Source organism: Nerophis lumbriciformis, linkage group LG06 (assembly GCF_033978685.3).
Source record: "Nerophis lumbriciformis linkage group LG06, RoL_Nlum_v2.1, whole genome shotgun sequence".
NCBI lineage: Eukaryota > Metazoa > Chordata > Actinopteri > Syngnathiformes > Syngnathidae > Nerophis > Nerophis lumbriciformis.
Genome location: NC_084553.2, coordinates 8,315,763 through 8,339,020, shown reverse-complemented (window position 1 = coordinate 8,339,020; position 23,258 = coordinate 8,315,763). Strand labels below are relative to the sequence as shown.

General features: G+C 39.1%; 1 protein-coding gene across 3 annotated transcripts in view; it reads right to left on the bottom strand.

The window, feature by feature from the left end:
* Positions 1-22,989, bottom strand: part of LOC133608255 (homeobox-containing protein 1-like) — a 38,438-nt gene extending 15,449 nt beyond the window's left edge. For all 3 annotated transcript variants that reach the window (XM_061963461.1, XM_061963462.1, XM_061963463.1), the window contains exons 1-2: positions 22,819-22,989; positions 2,957-3,421 (exon numbers count right to left, since the gene is read on the bottom strand). In XM_061963461.1, coding sequence (XP_061819445.1) covers positions 2,957-3,420 — 464 coding nt within the window. In that variant the 5' untranslated portion in view covers position 3,421; positions 22,819-22,989. The remainder of the gene's footprint in view (positions 1-2,956; positions 3,422-22,818) is intronic.
* Between the last annotated feature and the right edge of the window lie 269 nt (positions 22,990-23,258).

Genomic DNA, 23,258 nt, shown 5'->3' with positions numbered 1-23,258 from the left:
ATGCAAGTTTGAAGTATCAATTATCCAAACACAGTTTTGTTTGCATATTTTCAGGATATATATATATATATATATATATATATATATATATGAAATACTTGACTTGGTGAATTCTAGCTGTCAATATACTCCTCCCCTCTTAACCACGCCCCCAACCACGCCACGCCTCCCCCCCCCCCCCCCCCCCCACCTTCCGAAATCGGAGGTCTCAAGGTTGGCAAGTATGTAATATACGTAAAGGACATGTCATCAGCATGCGACTGTGAATCGTTCCTGTTTGCGGATGACTCGGAACTGCTGGTATCCGGCAAGTCACAGGTGGAAAAAATCCTCAGTGCCGAACTCTGTAGAATTTGCACCTGGCTCGCTGACAATAAGCTATCCATACACTTAGGTAAAACGGATTCCATCCTATTTGAGTCCCAAATCAACCTTAAGAAAGTCAGTGACTTCACTATTAAAGTGGGTGACATTGTTATCACCAGGAAGGATGAGGTCTCCTACCTAGGTTCCATTCTAGAGGCTAATCTGTCCTGTGATAAAATGGCAACCAAGGTAATCAAAAAGGTCAACCAACGAACGAGATTTCTCTACTAGAATCTCCTCTCTGGTCAACAAAAGCACCATGAAGATTCTAGCGGGAACTCTCATTCAACCCTTTTTCGACTACGCATGCACCTCCTGGTACCCTAGCACCTCCAAAACCCTCAAATCTAGACTCCAAACACCCCAGAACAAGCTAGTCAGATTACTTCTAGACCTCCACCCCAGATCACACCTCACTCCTACCCACTTATCTAAAGTGGGCTGGCTCAGGGTGGAGGACAGAGTAAAACAACTTGCACCGAGCCTAGTCTATAAAATCCGCTACACCTCCCTGATACCGAAGTACATGTCAAACTACTTCCAGAACTTAAATGACCGCCATAACCACGTTAAACCCAGATTCTGATCTAACAAAGGTCTTAACTCATTCTCTTTCTATGCCACATCAATATGGAATGCACTCCCAACAGGTGTAAAAGAAAGTGCATCTCTATCCTCCTGCAAAACCGCACTAAAAGAACGCCTCCAGTCAACTACAACCCTAAACTAACACCCTCCTCCCACCACATCCCACCTCCCCGGATTGTAAATAATCAAATGTAAATAATCAAATGTATATACTTGTTCTTATGCTTTCTGATCTCACTATGTTCACTACTTGCTGTACATATCCTACCAAGTCAGACCTACACTGTTTCAATGTCCATTTCTCAGATGATATAATTGTTGATGACTGAAGTCCCAACCTGACCCAATCAGTGGCCACGATACTGAACAGCACAGTCTGATTGTCCTGGTATTTTTAGTTCAGTTAGCCATTTTTATTCCTGAAAATGCTAAATTTAGGGCAAACTTACGTATAATATGCTTTGTTAGCGATAACACAAAGCTAAGCTATGGATGTTGTGTTTTGATAGTTTAGCATATATTGATGTACCTATATTGTATTGAATGTAGTATTTTTAATGCAGGGGTGCTCACACTTTTTCTGCAGGCGAGCTACTTTTCAATTGATCAAGTCGTGGGGATCTACCTCATTCATATATATAATTTATATTTACTTATTTATGAAATATATGTTTTTGTTAACAAGTTAAAGGTGTTTAATGATAATGCAAGCATGTTTAACACAAATAGTTAATATTGTTAAAAAAATTAAAGGTGTTTAATGATAATACAAGTATGTTTAATACATATAGTTAATATTGTTAACAAGTTAAAGGTGTTTAAAGATAAAGCAAACATGTTTAACACATATAGTTAATATTGTTAACAAGTTAAAGGTGTTTAATGATAATACAAGCATGTTTAACACATAGTTAATATTGTTAATAAGTTAAAGGTGTTTAAAGATAATACGAGCATGTTTAACACATATAGTTAATATTGTTAATAAGTTAAAGGTGTTTAAAGATAATACATGCATGTTTAACACATAGTTAATATTGTTAACAAGTTAAAGGTGTTTAATGATAATACAAGCATGTTTAACACATATAGTTACTATTGTTAACAAGTTAAAGGTGTTTAAAGATAATACAAGCATGTTTAACACATGTAGTTAATATTGTTAATAAGTTAAAGGTGTTTAAAGATAATACAAGCATGTTTAACACATATAGTTAATATTGTTAATAAGTTAAAGGTGTTTAAAGATAATACATGCATGTTTAACACATATAGTTACCGTAATATTGTTAATAAGTTAAAGGTGTTTAAAGATAATACAAGCATGTTTAACACGTATAAATTCCTTTCTTTCATGAAGACAAGAATATAAGTTGGTGTATTACCTGAGTCTGATGACTTGCATTGATTGTAATCAGACAGTGGTGATGATAACGTCCGCATTTTCGAATGGAGGAGAAAAAAAGTCCTCCTTTCTGTCCAATACCACATGAAAGTGGTTGGTTTTTGGCATCTTATTTGTCCAGCTTCCATACTCCTTTGTATACACTTTACAAGAAATACATTGTCGGCAAACTCCGTAGCTTGCTAGCTTGTGCACGCCAGCTTTCTGAGACTCTTATTTTGTTAGCGCAACTGTGCAACTGTGCAGTCGGTCTTTGGAGTTTTGACGACAGGTACGGCGCCAGAGTCTGTTGAAATAAAGTGTTTCTCGCCTTCCAGTCGGTAATTTTAATGAGCTGGCAGCAGCCTGCGTCATCTCAGAAGACCCTCGGGTGCCGTGAATGTCAATCAAGTGACGAAAGTGACGTCATAGTGAAGATTTATCATCGCTCATTTTTAGGACTATTTTTTTAATGCCTGGCTGGTGATCGACCGGCAGCTCGCGATCGACGTAATGAGCACCCCTGCTTTAATGTATCGAAATCAATTTTTATTTATGCAGCCCTCGCTGGAAAAATGTTGGACACCCCTGAGGTACGCCGTAGCGTTTACGTCTTACCTCATCAGGTCCTCCACCTTTTCGTCAACGTCTACGTCTTCCTCGCCCGTCTCGAAGCTGTAGCCCGGCGCCGCCACGCTCAGAGGAAATTGGGGCGGCGACAGCTTCCCGTTGGTCTGAGCGACTGTTGCCAGGGCAACGGTCGAGGCTGCGGGCAGCGGGAGAAGCAAGGCGCCGGCGGGGAAGGCGTTGCCGCTCGGCGACAGTCCGTCATCGGGGAAGTCTGTCTGAGTGGCGCAGGACGTCACAGAGGAGGAGGAGGCGGCGGCCGCTACGGCGGGACAGGAAGGCGGAGCGTACGGCGGCGGTTTGCATTTTGAGGCCTTTCCGTTGGGGGGGTCCAGGTGGTCCAGAGTGTCCAGGGCGTGGACGACCTCGGCCTGCTTGATCCCCGTCCTCCTGAGCCGCTGGAGGAGGTCGATCTGCTCGATGGTGAATCGAGGCTCTTCACACTGCTGGAACATTCTAGAAGAACATGGAAGGATTTTTTAGGACGTCAGATACTTTGACTCTATCATTGATATATAATGTGAAAAGTTTTGGTCCCAAGACTGACCCCTGAGGGACCCCACAAGTGATAACTCGGTCTGTTGATATGTTATTTCCCATCTGTGCAAATTGCGTTCTGTTCGAGAGATAACGTTTTATCCATTTTAAAGAGGTCTCTCTAACTCCATACGTCTGCAGTTTGTCAATGAGAATACTTTGGTTTAATGTGTCAAAGGCTTTTTTTAGGTCAATAAAAATGCCAGTACCATAGAGTTTGTTGTCTAGTGCAGTGTTTTTCAACCTTTTTTGAGCCAAGGCACATTTTTTGCGTTGAAAAAATCCGGAGGCACACCACCAGCAGAAATCATTAAAAAACGAAACTCAGTTGACAGTAAAAAGTCGATGTCGCAATTGTTGGATATGACTTTAAAGCATAACCAACCATGCATCAATATAGCTCTTGTCTCAAAGTAGGTGTACTGTCACATCACGCCGTGACTTATTTGGAGTTTTTTGCTGTTTTCCTGTGTGTAGTGTTTTAGTTCTTGTCTTGCGCTCCTATTTTGGTGGGTTTTTCTTTTTTTTTGGTATTTTCCTGTAGCAGTTCCATGTCTTCCTTTGAGCGATATTTCCCGCATTTACTTTGTTTTTATCCTTCTTCGTGGGGACATTGTTGATTGTCATGTCATGTTTGGATGTACATCGTGGACGCCATCTTTGCTCCACAGTAAGTCTTTGCTGTCGTCCAGCATTCTGTTTTTGTTTACTTTGTAGCCAGTTCAGTTTTAGTTTCGTTCTGCATAGCCTTCCCTAAGCTTCAATGCCTTTTCTTAGGGGCACTCACCTTTTGTTTATTTTTTGGGCCATGATTCTCCTTTCATTACAGAGCCTTCTAATGGTTTTTGTTTCTGGTTTTTGAAGTGTGCAATAATCTGCGAATACCGGAAGGTGATCGGATATATCAGTTACCATAAGACCGCTAGTTATTTCAGTGTCTAGTATGTTGGTAAAAATATTGTCAATTAGAGTATCGCTCTGCTTCGTGATTCTACTAGGGCGTGTGATCAGAGGTCGCAAGCCATGGACATACATGGAGTTAACAAAGTCCTCATTCTGGTTGTTGTCATTGGGGTTTAACCGATCAATATTAAAGTCAACACACAGAAATACATTTTCTTGTTTCATTTCTGCGATTATTTCCCCCAGGCAATTTCCAAATATATCAATGTTTGAATTTGGAGCCCTGTAAACACAGCATACGGATGTTTTTTTTTCCTTTCAGCCCTGAGAATTGAATGGTTACACACTCCATCACATCATCAACCACTCTAGACATATTTTCCAGAATCTTGAAATGAATGTTTACATCAATAAACAATGCAACTCCACCCCCAGATTTGTTGATTCTATTTTTGCATACAAAGTTGTAAGCTTCAAGGTGGAAGTCCATGCCTTTCTGCTCATTAATCCAGGTTTCCGACACTGCAGTCATGTTGAAGGGCTTGTCAAATGATGAAAGGTAGTCCTGTATTTGATCAAAGTTAGCATGTAGGCTCCTGGCGTTACAATGAGTTATTGAAAGATTTCCTTTGAGATGAATGTTGTCGTTGAGTTTACCCTCTGTGTAATATCTATAGTCGTTTACCTCGTTATATTAGAAATGATAATCCGGGTCAACTTCTTCATTTGGGTCTTCATATCCTTGATGCAGATCAGATGATATACTTATTTTTCCATAGACAGCAATAGAGATGATGTTCGAAAAAAACGGTTCTCCCGATTGTTCAATAAGAAAAGAACAGATTCCATGGATTTTAATCCCTTTTTGAGAAACTGTTCCCGTTATCGAAGCCACTATAGTAAAGAAAAAGATTTGGTTCTTTATTTGAATCACTGGGAACGAATCCCGTATCACAGGAAATGTCCTGTGGCACGTCACAGGAAATGACGTAGCTCAGTCATTCGGCGGCAGATACAGAAGCAGCAACAACAATGGACCGGAAAAAACGCTCCCAAGGCATGGCTTCACTTTACTAAGAAATACGACAAAGAAACGGCTATCTGCAATTATTGCCGGGCTTCGCTTTCCTGTAAGGCAGGGGTGCTCACACTTTTTCTGCAGGCGAGCTACTTTTCAATTGATCAAGTCGTGGGGATCTACCTCATTCATATATACGGTATAATTTATATTTACTTATTTATGAAATATATGTTTTTGTTAACAAGTTAAAGGTGTTTAATGATAATGCAAGCATGTTTAACACATATAGTTAATATTGTTAAAAAATGAAAGGTGTTTAATGATAATACAAGTATGTTTAATAAATAGTTAATATTGTTAACAAGTTAAAGGTGTTTAATGATAATACAAGCATGTTTAACACATATAGTTAATATTGTTAAAAAATTAAAGGTGTTTAATGATAATACAAGAATGTTTAATACATATAGTTAATTTTGTTAACAACTTAAAGGTGTTTAAAGATAATACAAGTATGTTTAACACATATAGTTAATATTGTTAACAAGTTAAAGGTGTTTAAAGATAATACAAGCATGTTTAACACATATAGATTCCTTTCTTTCATGAAGACAAGAATATAAGTTGGTGTATTACCTGATTCTGATGACTTGCATTGCATGGAATCAGACAGTGGTGCTGATAATGTCCGCATTTTCGAATGGAGGAGAAAAAAAGTCTCCTTTCTGTCCAATACCACATGAAAGTGGTTGGTTTTTGGCATCTTATTTGTCCAGTTTCCGTACTCCTTTGTATACACTTTACAAGAAATACATTGTCGGCAAACTCCGTAGCTTGCTAGCTTGTGCACGCCAGCTTTCTGAGACTCTTATTTTGTTAGCACAACTGTGCAACTGTGCAGTCGGTCTTTGGAGTTTTGACGACAGGTACGGCGCCAGAGTCTGTTGAAATAAAGTGTTTCTCGCCTTCCTGTCGGTAATTTTAATGAGCTGGCAGCAGTCAGCGTCATCTCAGAAGACCCTCGGGTGCCGTGAATGTCAATCAAGTGACGAAAGTGACGTCATAGTGAAGATTTATGATCGCTCATTTTTAGGACTCTTTTTTTAATGCCTGGCTGGTGATCGACTGACACACCCTCCGAGATCGACTGGTAGCTCGCGATCGACGTAATGAGCACCCCTGCTGTAAGGGGAGCAGTACAACAAACATGTTGAAACATGTCAGGTAACGGATCTCCTTCATGAAGTTGTCCATCTGGACCTTGATGCCATCAAGGCTTTCCAGTTGGCCCTTGATACCTTAAAGGGTGTTCAAGACCGTTCCACATTGATCCGAGATTGCTGACATGTCCGGTGCCTCCAACTCAAGACTATTAAAGGGGAACATTATCACCAGACCTATGTAAGCGTCAATATATACCTTGATGTTGCAGAAAAAAGACCATATATTTTTTTAACCGATTTCCGAACTCTAAATGGGTGAAATTTGGCGAATTAAACGCCTTTCTAATATTCGCTCTCGGAGCGATGACGTCACAACATGGCGTCACATCGGGAAGCAATCCGCCATTTTCTCAAACACCGAGTCAAATCAGCTCTGTTATTTTCTGTTTTTTCGACTGTTTTCCGTACCTTGGAGACATCATGCCTCGTCGGTGTGTTGTCGGAGGGTGTAACAACACCAACAGGGACGGATTCAAGTTGCACCAGTGGCCCAAAGATGCGAAAGTGGCAAGAAATTGGACGTTTGTTCCGCACACTTTACCGACGAAAGCTATGCTACGACAGAGATGGCAAGAATGTGTGGATATCCTGCGACACTCAAAGCAGATGCATTTCCAACGATAAAGTCAAAGAAATCTGCCGCCACACCCCCATTGAATCTACCGGAGTGTGTGAGCAATTCAGGGACAAAGGACCTCGGTAGCAGGGCAAGCAATGGCGGCAGTTTGTTCCCGCAGACGAGCGAGCTAAACCCCCTATCGACCCTAGCTTCCCTGGCCTGCTGACATCAACTCCAAAACTGGACAGATCAGCTTTCAGGAAAAGAGCGCGGATGAGGGTATGTCTACAGAATATATTAATTGATGAAAATTGGGCTGTCTGCACTCTCAAAGTGCATGTTGTTGCCAAATGTATTTCATATGCTGTAAACCTAGTTCATAGTTCATAGTTTCCTTTAATGCCAAACAAACACATACCAATCGTTGGTTAGAAGGCGATCGCCGAATTCGTCCTCGCTTTCTCCCGTGTCGCTGGCTGTCGTGTCGTTTTCGTCGGTTTCGCTTGCATACGGTTCAAACCGATATGGCTCAATAGCTTCAGTTTCTTCTTCAATTTCGTTTTCGCTACCTGCCTCCACACTACAACCATCCGTTTCAATACATGCGTAATCTGTTGAATCGCTTAAGCCGCTGAAATCCGAGTCTGAATCCGAGCTAATGTCGCTATAGCTTGCTGTTCTTTCCGCCATGTTTGTTTGTGTTGGCTTCACTATGTGACGTCACAGGAAAATGGACGGGTGTATATAACGATGGTTAAAATCAGGCACTTTGAAGCTTTTTTTAGGGATATTGCGTGATGGGTAAAATTTTGAAAAAAACTTCGGAAAATATAATAAGCCACTGGGAACTGATTTTTAATGGTTTTAACCATTCTGAAATTGTGATAATGTTCCCCTTTAAAACGGAATCGTACTTTTTGGTATCAAATCCGTTCTAGCCAAAACCGACAGCTTGTCCGTTACTCTCGGTAATTCATCCTCCTCCCAAGTTAAGAGTCTGGGTGTCAACCTCGACAGCGCATTCTCTTTTCAGGCGTGCAACAACATTAGCCAGTCTGCTTACTTTCATCTACACAATCTTAATCGCCTTCGCCCACCCCTGACCTTGCTGCCGCCATACTGGTCCATAGCCTCGTCACCTCTCACCTGGACTTCTGCAACCGTCTCCTGTCTGGTCTCCCTCACAAGTCACTTTACAAACTCCATCTTCTCGAAAACTCTGCTGCCGGGATAATCACCAGCACATCGCCCCTGTTCTGCAGCGACGCCACCGGCTACTCGTCAAACACCGTATCCAATTTCAAACAATTCTCCTCACTTTCAAAGCTATCCATAATGCCATCCATCCATCCATTTTCTACCGCTTAATCCCTTCGGGGTCGCGGGGGGCGCTGGAGCCTATCTCAGCTACAATCGGGCGGAAGGCGGGGTACACCCTGGACAATGTTTCCCCGTCATATCTTTCTGACCTGCTCCTTGTAGCCACGCCCTATCGTTTCCTAGGATCCTCAACACCCGTCCATCTCACGGTCCCCATACCTAAAGTGTGCACCATGGGGGTCCGAGCCTTGAGCTGCTCAGCCCCTCATATTTGGAACGCATTACCCCTCGACCTTTGCACTCAATTTCCCTCTTCAAACTTAGACTGCTTATTCACTGTAAAGTTCAGCTATCTTTGTTGTTGTTTTTCTCCAATTGATGTTATTGTTTTGTTCTTGTACAGTGAGTGCCTAGAAAGGCGTCTTATAAGTAAAATGTATTATTATTATATTATTTTGTCTTATCAATTTTTTTTTAACATTCCTAAAAATTATAGCATGACAACTTTTTCTCACAATATTGACTCTTTTTTTTTTACAATATATTTGGCTTTAATCATATAAAACAGGTTACTTTTTTCTTTAAAAAATGTTGTTGCTACACAACTATTGTAAAATAATCTAAAACTCATAATATTGCGCTTTTCTAAAAAATAAAAACATTTTAAAATATATTTTATTTTAATCCCGGAAAATGGCATATTTTTTCCTTGTAAACTTTTAACTTTTTTTCCTCAAAATATTCCGACAATTCTTGTACAATGACAACTTTTATCTCACAATATTACTAACTTTTTTTTCAATGTTTTACCAATTATACCATTTTGTCTAAAATGTCCAGGCTGCTAAGAGCTAGAGCGCCACCTGTTGCTTTGATATGCACCGAAAACGTGATGCCTCGTAAGCAAGACTACTAATTAGCGATGTTCTGATACCGATCACCCATGAGTGAGATCGGCCGATACCAATACCGATACTGATCCCATGTACGAGCTGTAACTGTTTCTATTTATTTATGGTGAGTGCCATTGGCAGTTTAAAAATCCATCCATCCATCCATCATCTTCCGCTTATCCGAGGTCGGATCGCGGGGGCAGCAGCCTAAGCAGGGAAGCCCAGACTTCCCTCTCCCCAGCCACTTCGTCCAGCTCTTCCTTTGGGACCCCGAGGCGTTCCCAGGCCAGCCGGGAGACATAGTCTTCCCAACGTGTCCTGGGTCTTCCCCGCGGCCTCCTACCGGTCGGACGTGCCCTAAACACCTCCCTAGGGAGGCGCTTGGGTGGCATCCTGACCAGATGCCCGAACCACCTCATCTGGCTCCTCTCGATGTGGAGGAGCAGCGGCTTTACTTTGAGCTCCCCCCGGATGGCAGAGCTTCTCACCCTATCTCTAAGGGAGAGCCCCGCCACCCGGCGGAGGAAACTAATTTCGGCCACTTGTACCCGTGATCTTGTCCTTTCGGTCATAACCTAAAGCTCATGACCATAGGTGAGGATGGGAACGTAGATCGACCGGTAAATTGAGAGTTTTGCCTTCCGGCTCAGCTCCTTCTTCACCACAACGGATCGATACAGCGTCCGCATTACTGAAGACGCCGCACCGATCCGCCTGTCAATCTCACGATCCACTCTTCCCTCACTCGTGAACAAGACTCCAAGGTACTTGAACTCCTCCACTTGGGGCAAGATCTTCCCCCCAACCCGGAGATGGCACTCCACCCTTTTCCGGGCGAGAACCATGGACTCGGACTTGGAGGTGCTGATTCTCATCCCAGTCGCTTCACACTCGGCTGCGAACCGATCCAGCGAGAGCTGAAGATCCTGGCCAGATGAAGCCATCAGGACCACATCATCTGCAAAAAGCAGAGACCTAATCCTGCAGCCACCAAACCAGATCCCCTCAACGCCTTGACTGCGCCTAGAAATTCTGTCCATAAAAGTTATGAACAGAATGGGTGACAAAGGGCAGCCTTGGCGGAGTCCAACCCTCACTGGAAACGTGTCCGACTTACTGCCGGCAATGCGGACCAAGCTCTGGCACTGAGCATACAGGGAGCGGACTGCCACAATCAGACAGTCCGATACCCCATACTCTCTGAGCACTCCCCACAGGACTTCCCGAGGGACACGGTCGAATGCCTTCTCCAAGTCCACAAAACAGTTTAAAAATATCAGCATAATTATTAAACTAGTTCCTCGTTCTCTTTTATTACATGCAAGTGTTTGGGCGAAACAAAGTCAATAGTACACAATAACTAAACTAACACAAAAACTACTCATTCAAATCCTTTGGTTTTTGCCCTCAAAGTCCTCCTGTGTCCAAGGAATCATTCACTGAATTTGCAAACATTAACAAAAACAACAACAAAAATGACTTAAATTGTGTGTAAACGCATTTAGCAATTATTTCAGTATCAAATTTGTTTAAGTCGGTCAAAAAATGGTTATGGTTTAAAAAAAAGGATTTAATACTTTTGGAATTTCCTTTCTGTTCCAGACTAAAAAACTATGTTAATAAAGTTATTCTATGTTTTAAATCGATGTATATTAGTTCATGTGTTTGTTTTATTTTATGTTAATAAGGATATGATGTTATGCAGAGGTGTACTTAGAGCAATTCTATAGACAAACTACAATATGCACTTTCAAAGAAATTACACGTGAATGCTGTATGTGTCCAAGCCGAAACCAAATGCAGATCTAAGCACCAAAAGATTTCAAGATAGCAAGAGTAACCCCCCTTTTTAAAAAAAGGAAGCAAATTAGAACCTGGCAACTACCGACCTGTTGCTATTCTCAGTTCCATTTCGAAAGTAATGGAAAAAATTGTTTATGAACAGGTCGATAGATACCTTGCCACTAAAACAACTCATGTACAAATTCCGTGGTTGAGGCGGGGGCGTATTCGGGGGCGTGGTTGGGGCGTGATTGGGGGCGTGGTTAAAAGGGGAGGAGTATATTTACAGCTAGAATTCACCAAGTCAAGTATTTCATATATATATATATCCCCGCGACCCCGAAGGGAATAAGCGGTAGTAAATGGATGGATGGATGGATGGATATATATATATATATATATATATAAGAAATAATTGACTTTCAGTGAATTCTAGCTATATATATATATATATATATATATATATATATATATATATATATATATATATATATATATATATATATATATATATATGTATATGAATAAAAGAAATACTTGAATTTCAGTGTTCATTTATTTACACATATACACACACACATAACACTCATCTACTCATTGTTGAGTTAAGGGTTGAATTGTCCATCCTTGTTCTATTCTCTGTCACTATCTTTCTAACCATGCTGAACACCCTCTCTGATTATGCATTGCTGTGTGGCACGCACAAAAGTGCTTTCATCAAATGCACTAGATGGCAGTATTGTCCTGTTTAAGAGTGTCACAACAGACGGACTGCTTTACTGTAGACGTTCTTTATATTGTGGGAAAGCGGACTCAGGTCCGCATGGAGCTGGAGGGGGCGTGGCCTCCAGCTCCGCCTGAATTTCGGGAGATTTTCGGGAGAAAATTTGTCCCGGGAGGTTTTCGGGAGAGGCGCTGAAAATCCGGGAGGGTTGGCAAGTATGGGTAAAACGGAATCCACCCTATTTGAGTCCCAAATCAACCTTAAGAAAGTCAGTGACTTCACTATTAAAGTGGGTGACATTGTTATCACCAGGAAAGATGAGGTCACCTACCTAGGTTCCATTCTAGAGGATAATCTTTCCTGTGATAAAATGGCAACCAAGGTAATCAAAAAGGTCAACCAACGAACGAGATTTCTCTACAGAATCTCCTCTCTGGTCAACAAAAGCACCATGAAGATTCTAGCGGGAACTCTCGTTCAACCCTTTTTCGACTACGCATGCACCTCCTGGTACCATAGCACCTCCAAAACCCTCAAATCTAGACTCCAAACATCCCAGGACAAGCTAGTCAGGTTACTTCTAGACCTCCACCCCAGATCACACCTCACTCCTACCCACTTCTCCAAAGTGGGCTGGCTCAGGGTGGAGGACAGAGTAAAACAACTTGCACTGAGCCTGGTCTATAAAATCTGCTACACCTCCCTGATACCGAAGTATATGTCAAACTACTTCCAGAACGTAAATGACCGCCATAACCACAACACCAGGGGGAGCTCCACTAACCACGTTAAAACCAGATTCCGATCTAACAAAGGTCTTAACTCATCAATATGGAATGCACTCCCAACAAGTATAAAAGAAAGTGCATCTCTATCCTCCTTCAAAACCGGACTAAAAGAACACCTCCAGGCAGCTACAACCCTAAACTAACCCCCTCCCCCCACCACATCCCACCTCCCCGGATTGTAAATAATCAAATGTAAATAATCAAATGTATATACCACTACAAAAGTCACATTTTTGCATCGGTTGCGTGTAAAGACAAAGTTCCATGCATTAGCCACTGACCCACCGATGCTAACGCGCAAATAATTCTGCGTACAAAACCTTTCCAAGCGGGAGAATTTTTCATTTCTTTTTGCATTGAAAAAAATGCATCCATTTTGGTGTGATATCGCATGAGAGCGGCAGCGTGCAGGAATGAGCTGACAGGTCTGTCTTTTCTTGCGCCGCACTTACACAAAGGACGAGCGAGACAGAGAGAGGGAGTGCGTGTTGGGAAAAAAGCCAAGAAAAATTTACATTTCAGAGCGTCGAGCGCCATACTTTTTTTTCTCTCTCTGCGGCAGAGGATGAGTCATGCTGTACAGAAAAGGTGGGCCATAATAACCTTTTATTTACTGCGGCATTGGCCTGTTGCAAGGGACTATGGGTAATGTTTCAAGTTCTTTAAGAAGTTCTACGTTCGGTCGGAAGGCGTGAAACCCCAACAACACAAATCATTTGCATAATTGGCCGTGTGTATGTCATTTTTATAGACTCAAACAACGTGAAAAGCTAACAGTTAGCACGCGGGCCAGATAGCGTCGACGAACAATCTGAGCAAAATGAGCTAGAAAAAAGCTAACATGCTAGCAGTAACATGCTTACATTTAACTTTAGTGAAATCCTAAAATAAATACACCTTTTTTAGCTAATTTAGGTTATAAAAGATAGCAAAATTATGTTAGCATGCGAAAATGCTAACTAACGTGTGAGTACCAAAATATATCACTCTGAGGTGTGGACCTGAAAAATGTGTTTAAAATGATAACATGCCAACGCTAGCATGCATCAAGTAACAAAATATGACTAAAGTGTACACCTACAAATTTAGCCCCAAAAAAAGTTAGCACACTACCACTTACATGCTAACAGGTAACTTTCGTCAAGTAACAAAAATTGGACACTAAAAAAAGCTAACATGCTAACAATAACATGATTACAGTTAGCATTAGTGAAATACCAAAATATATACACTTTTTTCACTAAAAAAAAGATAGCATGATTATGTAAGCATGCTACAAAGCTCAAGTACCAAAATATATCACTCTGAGGTATGTACCTGAAAAAATTGTTTAAAATGCTAGCATGCTAACGTTAGCATGCATCAAGTACCAAAGTATGTCTAAGGTGTACACCTATAAATTTGGCCGCCCCAAAAAAAGTTTACATACTAACGTTTGCATGCGGACAGGTAACTTTCGTCAAGTAACAAAAATTGGACACTAAAAAAGCTAACATGCTAACAATAGCATGATTACAGTTAGCATTAGTGAAATACCAAAATATACAAACTTTTTTTGAAAAAAAAAAAAAAAGATAGCATGATTATGTAAGCATGCTACAAAGCTCAAGTACCAAAATATATCACTCTGAGGTATGTACCTGAAAAAATTGTTTAAAATGCTAGCATGCTAACGTTAGCATGCATCAAGTACCAAAGTATGTCTAAGGTGTACACCTATAAATTTGGCCGCCCCAAAAAAAGTTTACATACTAACGTTTGCATGCGGACAGGTAACTTTCGTCAAGTAACAAAAATTGGACACTAAAAAAGCTAACATGCTAACAATAGCATTATTACAGTTAGCATTAGTGAAATACCAAAATATACACACTTTTTTTGCTAAAAAAAAAAAGATAGCATGATTATGTAAGCATGCTACAAAGCTCAAGTACCAAAATATATAACTCTGAGGTATGTACCTGAAAAAATTGTGTAAAATGCTAGCATGCTAACGTTAGCATGCATCAAGTACCAAAGTATGTCAAGATGTACACCTAGAAATTTGGCCGCCCCCAAAAAAGTTTGCATACTAACGTTTGCATGCTAACAGGTAACTTTCATCAAGTAACAAAAATTGGACACTAAAAAAAGCTAACATGCTAACAATAACATGATTACAGTTAGCATTAGTGAAATACCAAAATATATACACTTTTTTCACTAAAAAAACATAGCATGATTATGTAAGCATGCTACAAAGCTCAAGTACCAAAATATATCACTCTGAGGTATGTACCTGAAAAAATTGTTTAAAATGCTAGCATGCTAACGTTAGCATGCATCAAGTACCAAAGTATGTCTAAAGTGCACACCTATAAATTTAGCCCCCCCAAAAAAACGTTGCATGCTAACAGGTAACTTCCGTCAAGTAACAAAAATTGGACACTAAAAAAGCAAACGTGCTAACAATAGCATGATTACAGTTATCAATAGTGAAATACCAAAATATATACCGGTATACTTTTTTCGCTTAAAAAAGATAGCATGAGATTATGTAAGCATGCTACAAAGCTCAAGTACCAAACTATATCACTCTAAGGTATGTACCTCAATTTTTTTTTTTTTTTAAATGATAGCATGCTAACATTAGCGTGCATCAAGTACTAAAATATGACTGAGGTGTATACCTACACAATTAGCTAAAAAACAAAAAAAACAACTAGCAACAGATATAATTCGCCAAGTAACACAAATTGGACGCTGAAGTGTACACCTGCAAAATTAGCTAAAAAGGCTAACAGTAGCATTCTTACAGTTAACATTAGTGAAATACCTAAATATATACACTTTTTTTTTAAACTAATTTAATAGGTATACTATTAAATCAGCTAAAAAAAAATTAAAAAAGCTACCATGCTCATGTTAGCATGCGTTAAGTCCAATTTACCTCTCTAAGGTGTGTACCTGAAAATTGTTGCTTAAAATGCTAGCATGCTAACATTGCAGTACCAACATAGGACATAAATATACCTACAAAATTAGCTTTTTTTTAAAAAAAAATAACATAATAACATTAGCATGCTAACAGGTATAATTTGTCAAGTAACAAAATATTTGACATTGATGTGTACACCCATAGACATCTTATAAGTAGACGCAGCATTGGCTGTTATAACGCGAGAAATTCGGCCGCCATCTTGAAGTGGTGGTGAGGGGCCGGCGAGCAGCCTACACTGACAGTTGACAGGTAGAAAACAAAGATGCTAAACTGACAGTTGACGGGTAGAAAACAAAGATGCTAAACTGACAGTTGACGGGTAGAAAACAAAGATGCTAAACTGACAGTTGACGGGTAGAAAACAAAGATGCTAAACTGACAGTTGACGGGTAGAAAACAAAGATGCTAAACTGACAGTTGACGGGTAGAAAACAAAGATGCTAAACTGACAGTTGACAGGTAGAAAACAAAGATGGTGTTTAGCGTTGTCTTGCTCAAATGAGCGGACTGTTGAAAATAGGAATCGGGGGATTACTTTTCACAAGTAAGATTTAACGTTAACGTACTATTGGTTGTATTTTGTGAAAAGAATAATAAGTAATATATGTTAGCTAACTAGACAATCAGATGGACAGTGGCTATACAATATTATACAAGTCTAAATTTAAAACAAAATTCACCAGCCGCAACTGATTATGATGCATTCTCATTTTAGGCAAACTATTCTTAAAGGTATAATTGTAAACAGGATTAAGTCTTCAAGTAACAATATTCAAATGCTAACATTGTTGGGTAAAACAGAATTTGGTTTTATTCTGAATCCAGTGAAACAAATTGGTGGTTTTAGCTGATATAAAGACTTTCAGGTGTTTGTATATGTTTATGTTGAAGTATTTGGCAGACGCTTTTATCCAAAGCGACATACATAAAAAAAATACATATAAAACAATCACTGTAAACATGATCATTTAAGGGAAGAATGTAATATAAAATATCAATAAAAAGTGTCAAGACAGAATAAACTCTCTGCTGCTGAAGCAACAGAGATACAGTCTATAAGATATATAGATATCTAATGTATTCATACATTGTTTATGTAGGATATACGCATGTATATATAACCTAATCATATTGTTTCTTCAACTTAAAAATAGCTGACCGTTTTTTTCCCCCTTCTCTGGGTTATATTCCCAGTTTTGATCTCGGACGTCTGGTCACTTATAGCTAAGGGTGTAACGGTACACAAAAATTCCGGTTCGGTACGTACCTCGGTTTAGAGGTCACGGTTCGGTTCATTTTCGGTACAGTAAGAAAACAACAAAATCAAATTTTTTTGGTTATTTATTCACCAAATTTGTAAACAATGGCTTTATCCTTTTAACATCGGGAACACTATAATAATTCTGCCCACGTTAATCAACATTAAACTGCCTCAAGTTGTTGCTCAGATTAAATAAAATGACAAAACTTTTCTTCTACATATAAAACGTGCAACATTAAACAGTTTCAAGTCAACTCATCGTGCTTAATTTATTACAGCATTTGGGAAGCCTGTAGTTGATTTTTATTATGTAAATGTTATATTTGTATCAACATGTGATAGCAGGGACCCTGCCATTCAAAACTAGGCTGCTGCATTACTAATGATTAATGTAACTATAGTTGAAAAAAATGGTACAATAGCAATAGGAGAGACTATTCATCCCTGAACACCATGTAGGCTTAATGATGTAGTTACATTATTATATCAACTATCAGAGACAGAAACTCTTCATTTAACATAATGTCCTTTTTTGCTGCTTCAACACAGCTAAATCAACACAGAAAAAGGTAAAGTGAAATAACAAACTGACAGGGCTTTGCTGTCCGTAACACACACACCGCAAAATGAGCTAACGTTACGCTAAAAGCGAATTAGCCTTCACCTCAAGCCAGGACTGCGAGCGAGCTGAGCTGCCGTTTATATTTCTAGAACGTCAACAGGCTCATAGTGATGTTACTAGTAGTTGACTGGGAGGTGTTTATTATAATTTGGGGAAAGCCCGCTGCCTGATGCTTACCTGCTAAACGCTAAGCACTGACTACATGTGCTCTGAATACACACTGCTGATTGGCTGTTACCGCTCTGAATACGCACTGCTGATTGGCTGTTTGTAACCAATCAGATGGTTGTGTGGGTGGGACAATGCTGGCAGAGACAGGCAGAAGGAAGCGGAGCAGCTTGTTAAGACTTTAGCTTCGGCGGCTACTTTATATGTTCGTGTGGAAACTTGTTCGGTACACCTCTGAACCGAACCGAACCGAACCGAACCCGCCGTACCGAAACGGTTCAATACGAATACACGAATCGTTACACCCCTGGTATTAATACATTGTTTATGTAGGATATATGCACATGTATATAACCTAATCATATATTGTTTCTTCAACTTTATAATAGCTGACCGTTTTCCCCCCCCTTCTCCGGGATTATATTCCCAGTTTTGATCTCGGACGTCTGGTCACTTATAGCATATAAGAATATTTAATTACTGTTAAGCAAACTATGAATAATAAAACACGCCAAAACATGTGTCCTTTATCATAGCTACACGTGTGACAAAAAAAACGCGTGAAAATCAGTGGTATTCAGTGAGGTAAGATTAATTAAATGCGCTGACAGTTCATTGCTCCTGCCAAATGAATTGCACTGAGTGGAGCGGATCACCACTCCAAGATGGCGGCCCCACGTCTCGTCAGCGCCAGTAGGCAGTATTGCTGGATGCTGCGTCTACTTATAAGATGTCTATGGCAGTACCAACATATGACATATGTATAAGGATGATGCTCGAAACCGATTTTCCAGGTTGTTCGATAAGAAAAGAACCGAGTCCTCGGACTCAAATCCCTTTTTGAGAACCGGTACCCGTTATCGAGACCACTATAGTAAAGAAAAAGAGTTGGTTCTTTGTGCGAATCCCAAATGGGCAATTTTATGCCCATTTGATTGTAGACTCTTACTGACACCTTGTGGCGTTATGAAAATACTACGCGTCATTAGTTTGGGCACTTCCGGGTTGGCGACGTCAGTTCAGTTCATGAGACAAATGAGAAGTAGACAAGTTGTGTTAGCTCCTACAAGCCTTGGAAAAGATAAGTCTGTAAGTAAACTGTTTAACTTGTTTATGTAACTCGATATTAAGGTGGAAAGTGGTTAAATTTAAAACTAAGATGTTTATTGAAAAACGATTTTTGTGCACTGTTTCAATGAGGACTTAAAATGGCTGCCAGTCATATATTTCCACCATCGAAATAGTTTCAACACTCAGAAGTATTTGTTTGATGATAGTACTGTATATTTGTGTGAAGCTAATATTTACATATTGTGTATTACATTTCAGTATGTTAATCGAATCACATAGCTTATACATTTGTCATTGTGTGTATTTCAGTTAAAAAATAAAAAAAAAAACAGTCCAGTGCAAGACAAAAGTAAAGATAGGAAAAGCCAAAGCAAGATCAACAACAATAAAGAGCCTAAATGGATTAATCTGCTTTGGATTGTTTGTTAGCTGTCTGCCTGTGTGTGTAGTTAGTATGTTCCAATAGCAGCAGAAGTGCACTTTTTGGAGAGCTGTATTATTTTCACTTTTGTGCCCAAGGGACTGATTTTATTTAACACTATATTATTATTTATACACCTATAGTGATCACAGAGACAGGTTGTTTTTGTGTTACTGTATATATTTGTTTTTCTGAAAAATCCCACTTAATATACTTTGGGTAACAACAGTCAATATTTATTTTTTTAGAGGGATAACAGTCAATATTTATTTTTATTTTTATTTTTTTTTCTTATAAAATAAAAGTGAGCTTTTGTTAAACAAAATATTGTGTTTTTTTCCATATACAACAACCTATCTGGATTCGATAAGAGAATTGATAAGGAATCGGTTCGATAAGAGGATTCGATAATGCATACTTGCCAACCTTGAGACCTCCGATTTCGGGAGGTGGGGGGAGGGGGGGTCGGGGTGGGAAGGGGGCGTGGTTGGGGGCGTGGCTAAAAGGGGAGGAGTATATTTACAGCTACAATTCACCAAGTCAAGTATTTCATATATATATATATATATATATATATATATATATATATATATATATATATATATATATACCCCCCCCCACACACACACATATATATATATATATATATATATATATATGTATGATTTTATATTCAAATTAAAAACATTTAATTACATTTAATTAATAATATTTTATATATAATCACATATATATATATATAATAAAGTATGTATAATTTTCCTTTTAAATTGAAATGTGAGGTTTGTTTATTTCTATATATATACTTAAAACATGTATATAAATGAAATAAATTCATTAAATTAATATTTTATTCATTGCATTTGAATGTAAGTAAACCGCGACCCCAAAGGGAATAAACGGTAGAAAATGGAGTTAGGCTCCACCATCAGAATGTGTACTTAAACTTATAAAGATCACATGGATATTATTCAGTGAGTTGATTCACCAAAACTAACCTGTTATACAGGAGGAAAAAGCACACAGGACGTTTCAATTGTTCACAGACTGGTCGCTCTCATCAGAGTGACAAGACACTTCCGGTCTGCAGGTGATAGCATTCAATTGGGAAGAAACGCCCTACTGCCCCTTACTGACCAATGTGAATACTGATAAATGTGTAATGACAGCTCCAAAAACGAATTCAAACCACAAAATAAAATAAATAAATCAACACAAAAATGTGACACATTATGGGTGGGTCACATATGCATGTACAGTAGATGGCAGTATTGTCCTGTTTAAAAGTGTCACAACATTGCTGTTTACGGCAGACGAACTGCTTTACGGTAGACACTGTTGTTGTGTGTTGTCAACACGTCACTCAGGTCCGCCTGAATTTCGGGAGTTTTTCGGGAGAAAATTTGTCCCGGGAGGTTTTCGGGAGAGGCGCTGAATTTCGGGAGTCTCCCGGAAAATCCGGGAGGGTTGGCAAGTATGCGATAATGGGCTCGAACTCGATAATTTCTTATCAAACATCATCCCTACATATGTATACCAGAGGTGGGTAGTAACGCGCTACATTTACTCCGTTACATCTACTTGAGTAACTTTTGGGATAAATTGTACTTCTAAGAGTAGTTTTAATGCAACATACTTTTACTTAAGTATATTTATAGAGAAGGAACGCTACTTTTACTCCGCTACTTTTACTCCGCTACTTTTATCTACATTCAGCTCGCTACTCGCTACTAATTTTTATCCATCTGTTGATGCACGCTTTGTTTGTTTTGGTCTGTCAGACAGACCTTCAAAGTGCCTGCCTTACTGGTGACGTTTCACTCCGTTCCACCAATCAGATGCAGTCACTGGTGACGTTGGACCAATCAAACAGAGCCAGGTGGTCACATGACCTGACTTAAACAAGTTGAAAAACTTATTGGGGTGTTACCATTTAGTGGTCAATTGTACGGAATATGTACTGTACTGTGCAATCTACTAATAAAAGTTCCAATCAATCAATCAAAAGTGTGAAGGAAAAAATATACTTTTTTATTTCAACCGTACATCCCGTCAAAAGCCTAAAGACTGACCGCACATGAGGACGTTCCTGTCTTCACAATAAAAGTCCCGCTCCATTGCGCCTGCGCTTTCAAAACAAGAGTCTCCGAAAGCCAGCGCAAACAAGCTAGCAAGCTACGGAGTTTGACGCCAATATATTTCTTGTAAAGTGTATAAAAACGAATATGGAAGCTGGACAAATAAGATGCCAAAAACCCACCACTTTCATGTGGAATTAGACAGAAAGGAGGAACGTTTCTAGATCTTCTCCTCCATTTGAAAACGTGGACGTTATCATCACAACTGTCTGATTACAATCAACACAAGTCATCAGAATCAGGTAATACACCAACTTATATTCTAGTCTTCATGAAAGAAAGGAATCTATATGTTAAACATGCATGTATATTCATTAAAACACCTTTAACATGTAAACAAAAACAGCAAAATAAATACATATAAATTATATACTGTATACATCAATGTATATGTATATATATATATATATATATATATATATATATATATATATATATATATATATATATATATGATATGAGTGTGTATGTTACTCATCAGTTACTCAGTACTTGAGTAGTTTTTTCACAACATACTTTTTACTTTTACTCAAGTAAATATTTGGGTGACTACTCCTTACTTTTACTTGAGTAATAAATCTCTAAAGTAACAGTACTCTTACTTGAGTACAATTTCTGGCTACTCTACCCACCTCTGATGTATACCTACAAAATTAGTTGGTTTTTAAAAAAAATAACATAATAACATTAGCATGCGAACAGGGATTAATTGTCAAGTAACAAAATATTTGACATTGATGTGTACACCTGCCAAATCAGCAAAAAAGATAATATTAGAATGCTAACAATTGTGCTGTTAGAAAAAAACACTACAGGCCGCCATTTGTGGCGGTCCAAATGTATTTGTGCCGGGCCGCCAGAAATAAATGTGCATAAAAAAACGCTAAAAAAAAACCTACCCTGGACTCAGAAGAGTTAATTAATATTCAGAATAGAAATGTCATTTTTATAAAAAAGAGTGACAGCTGACTCTTGTGTCACTTTCACTGTACTTGGTGGACTTGGCCCAAACCAAACTACGTTGAAAGAACAGCTCATTTAGTTTTCCTTAAATCCACCTGGAAATAATAAAGTAAAGTTCATCGGTGAGTATCCGAGTGTGTTTAATGGCTTATTAAGAGCATATTTTCAAACTAAATGCACTTTAAATTAGAAAGGTATGTCAGAAATTCCGCATAATCAGAGATAAGAGATTCACTGATTGACGAAAAAGACAAGAGGAAAGTTAACATTCTGTTTAAATTACAGCGCCAACGTGAGCAACAATCACGCCGAATTAAAGAGGATATTATTTCCAAACAAATGAGTGCGATGGTAACATGTTTGGAGTTTGCAACTTAGCAGAAAGGAGAAACATTGTAGAATGGCAGAGTTCTTCAAGGAGGTTTCGGCCACTAGCGCTGGTGAGGAGACGTAGCGGGCTAATGAGAGCGTCAACTTACCTTCTTTATTCCAGGCGAGAGGGTGTTCGTTGTAACATGAGGGCTTTTATGTGGGAACTCCCGTATAATGTTACGCTTTTCCTCAGAAAAATAATGTCTCGTCTGGTTTCTATTTGGGCTTCAAGCCGCCGTCAGACAGACTCGCCTTTTGTCCGCCAGACGGGCGCCATGTTGACTCTGCCGCAAGGGATGACGGGAGTTGTAGTACTTTTACGTACAGTGCAAAAAGAAGTTGAAGTAATTACATCATGTTCCTTTTTTTTATGAAAAACTATATAGTTTAGTCAAATGATATCAGAGTAATGAGGTCATTTTATATTTAAATCACATCATAACATTTTAGATTAAAATATGAGTAACAAAAATGAAAACCAAATGTAAACATCCATCCATCCATCCATCCATTTTCTACCGTTTATTCCCTTTGGGGTCGCGGTTTA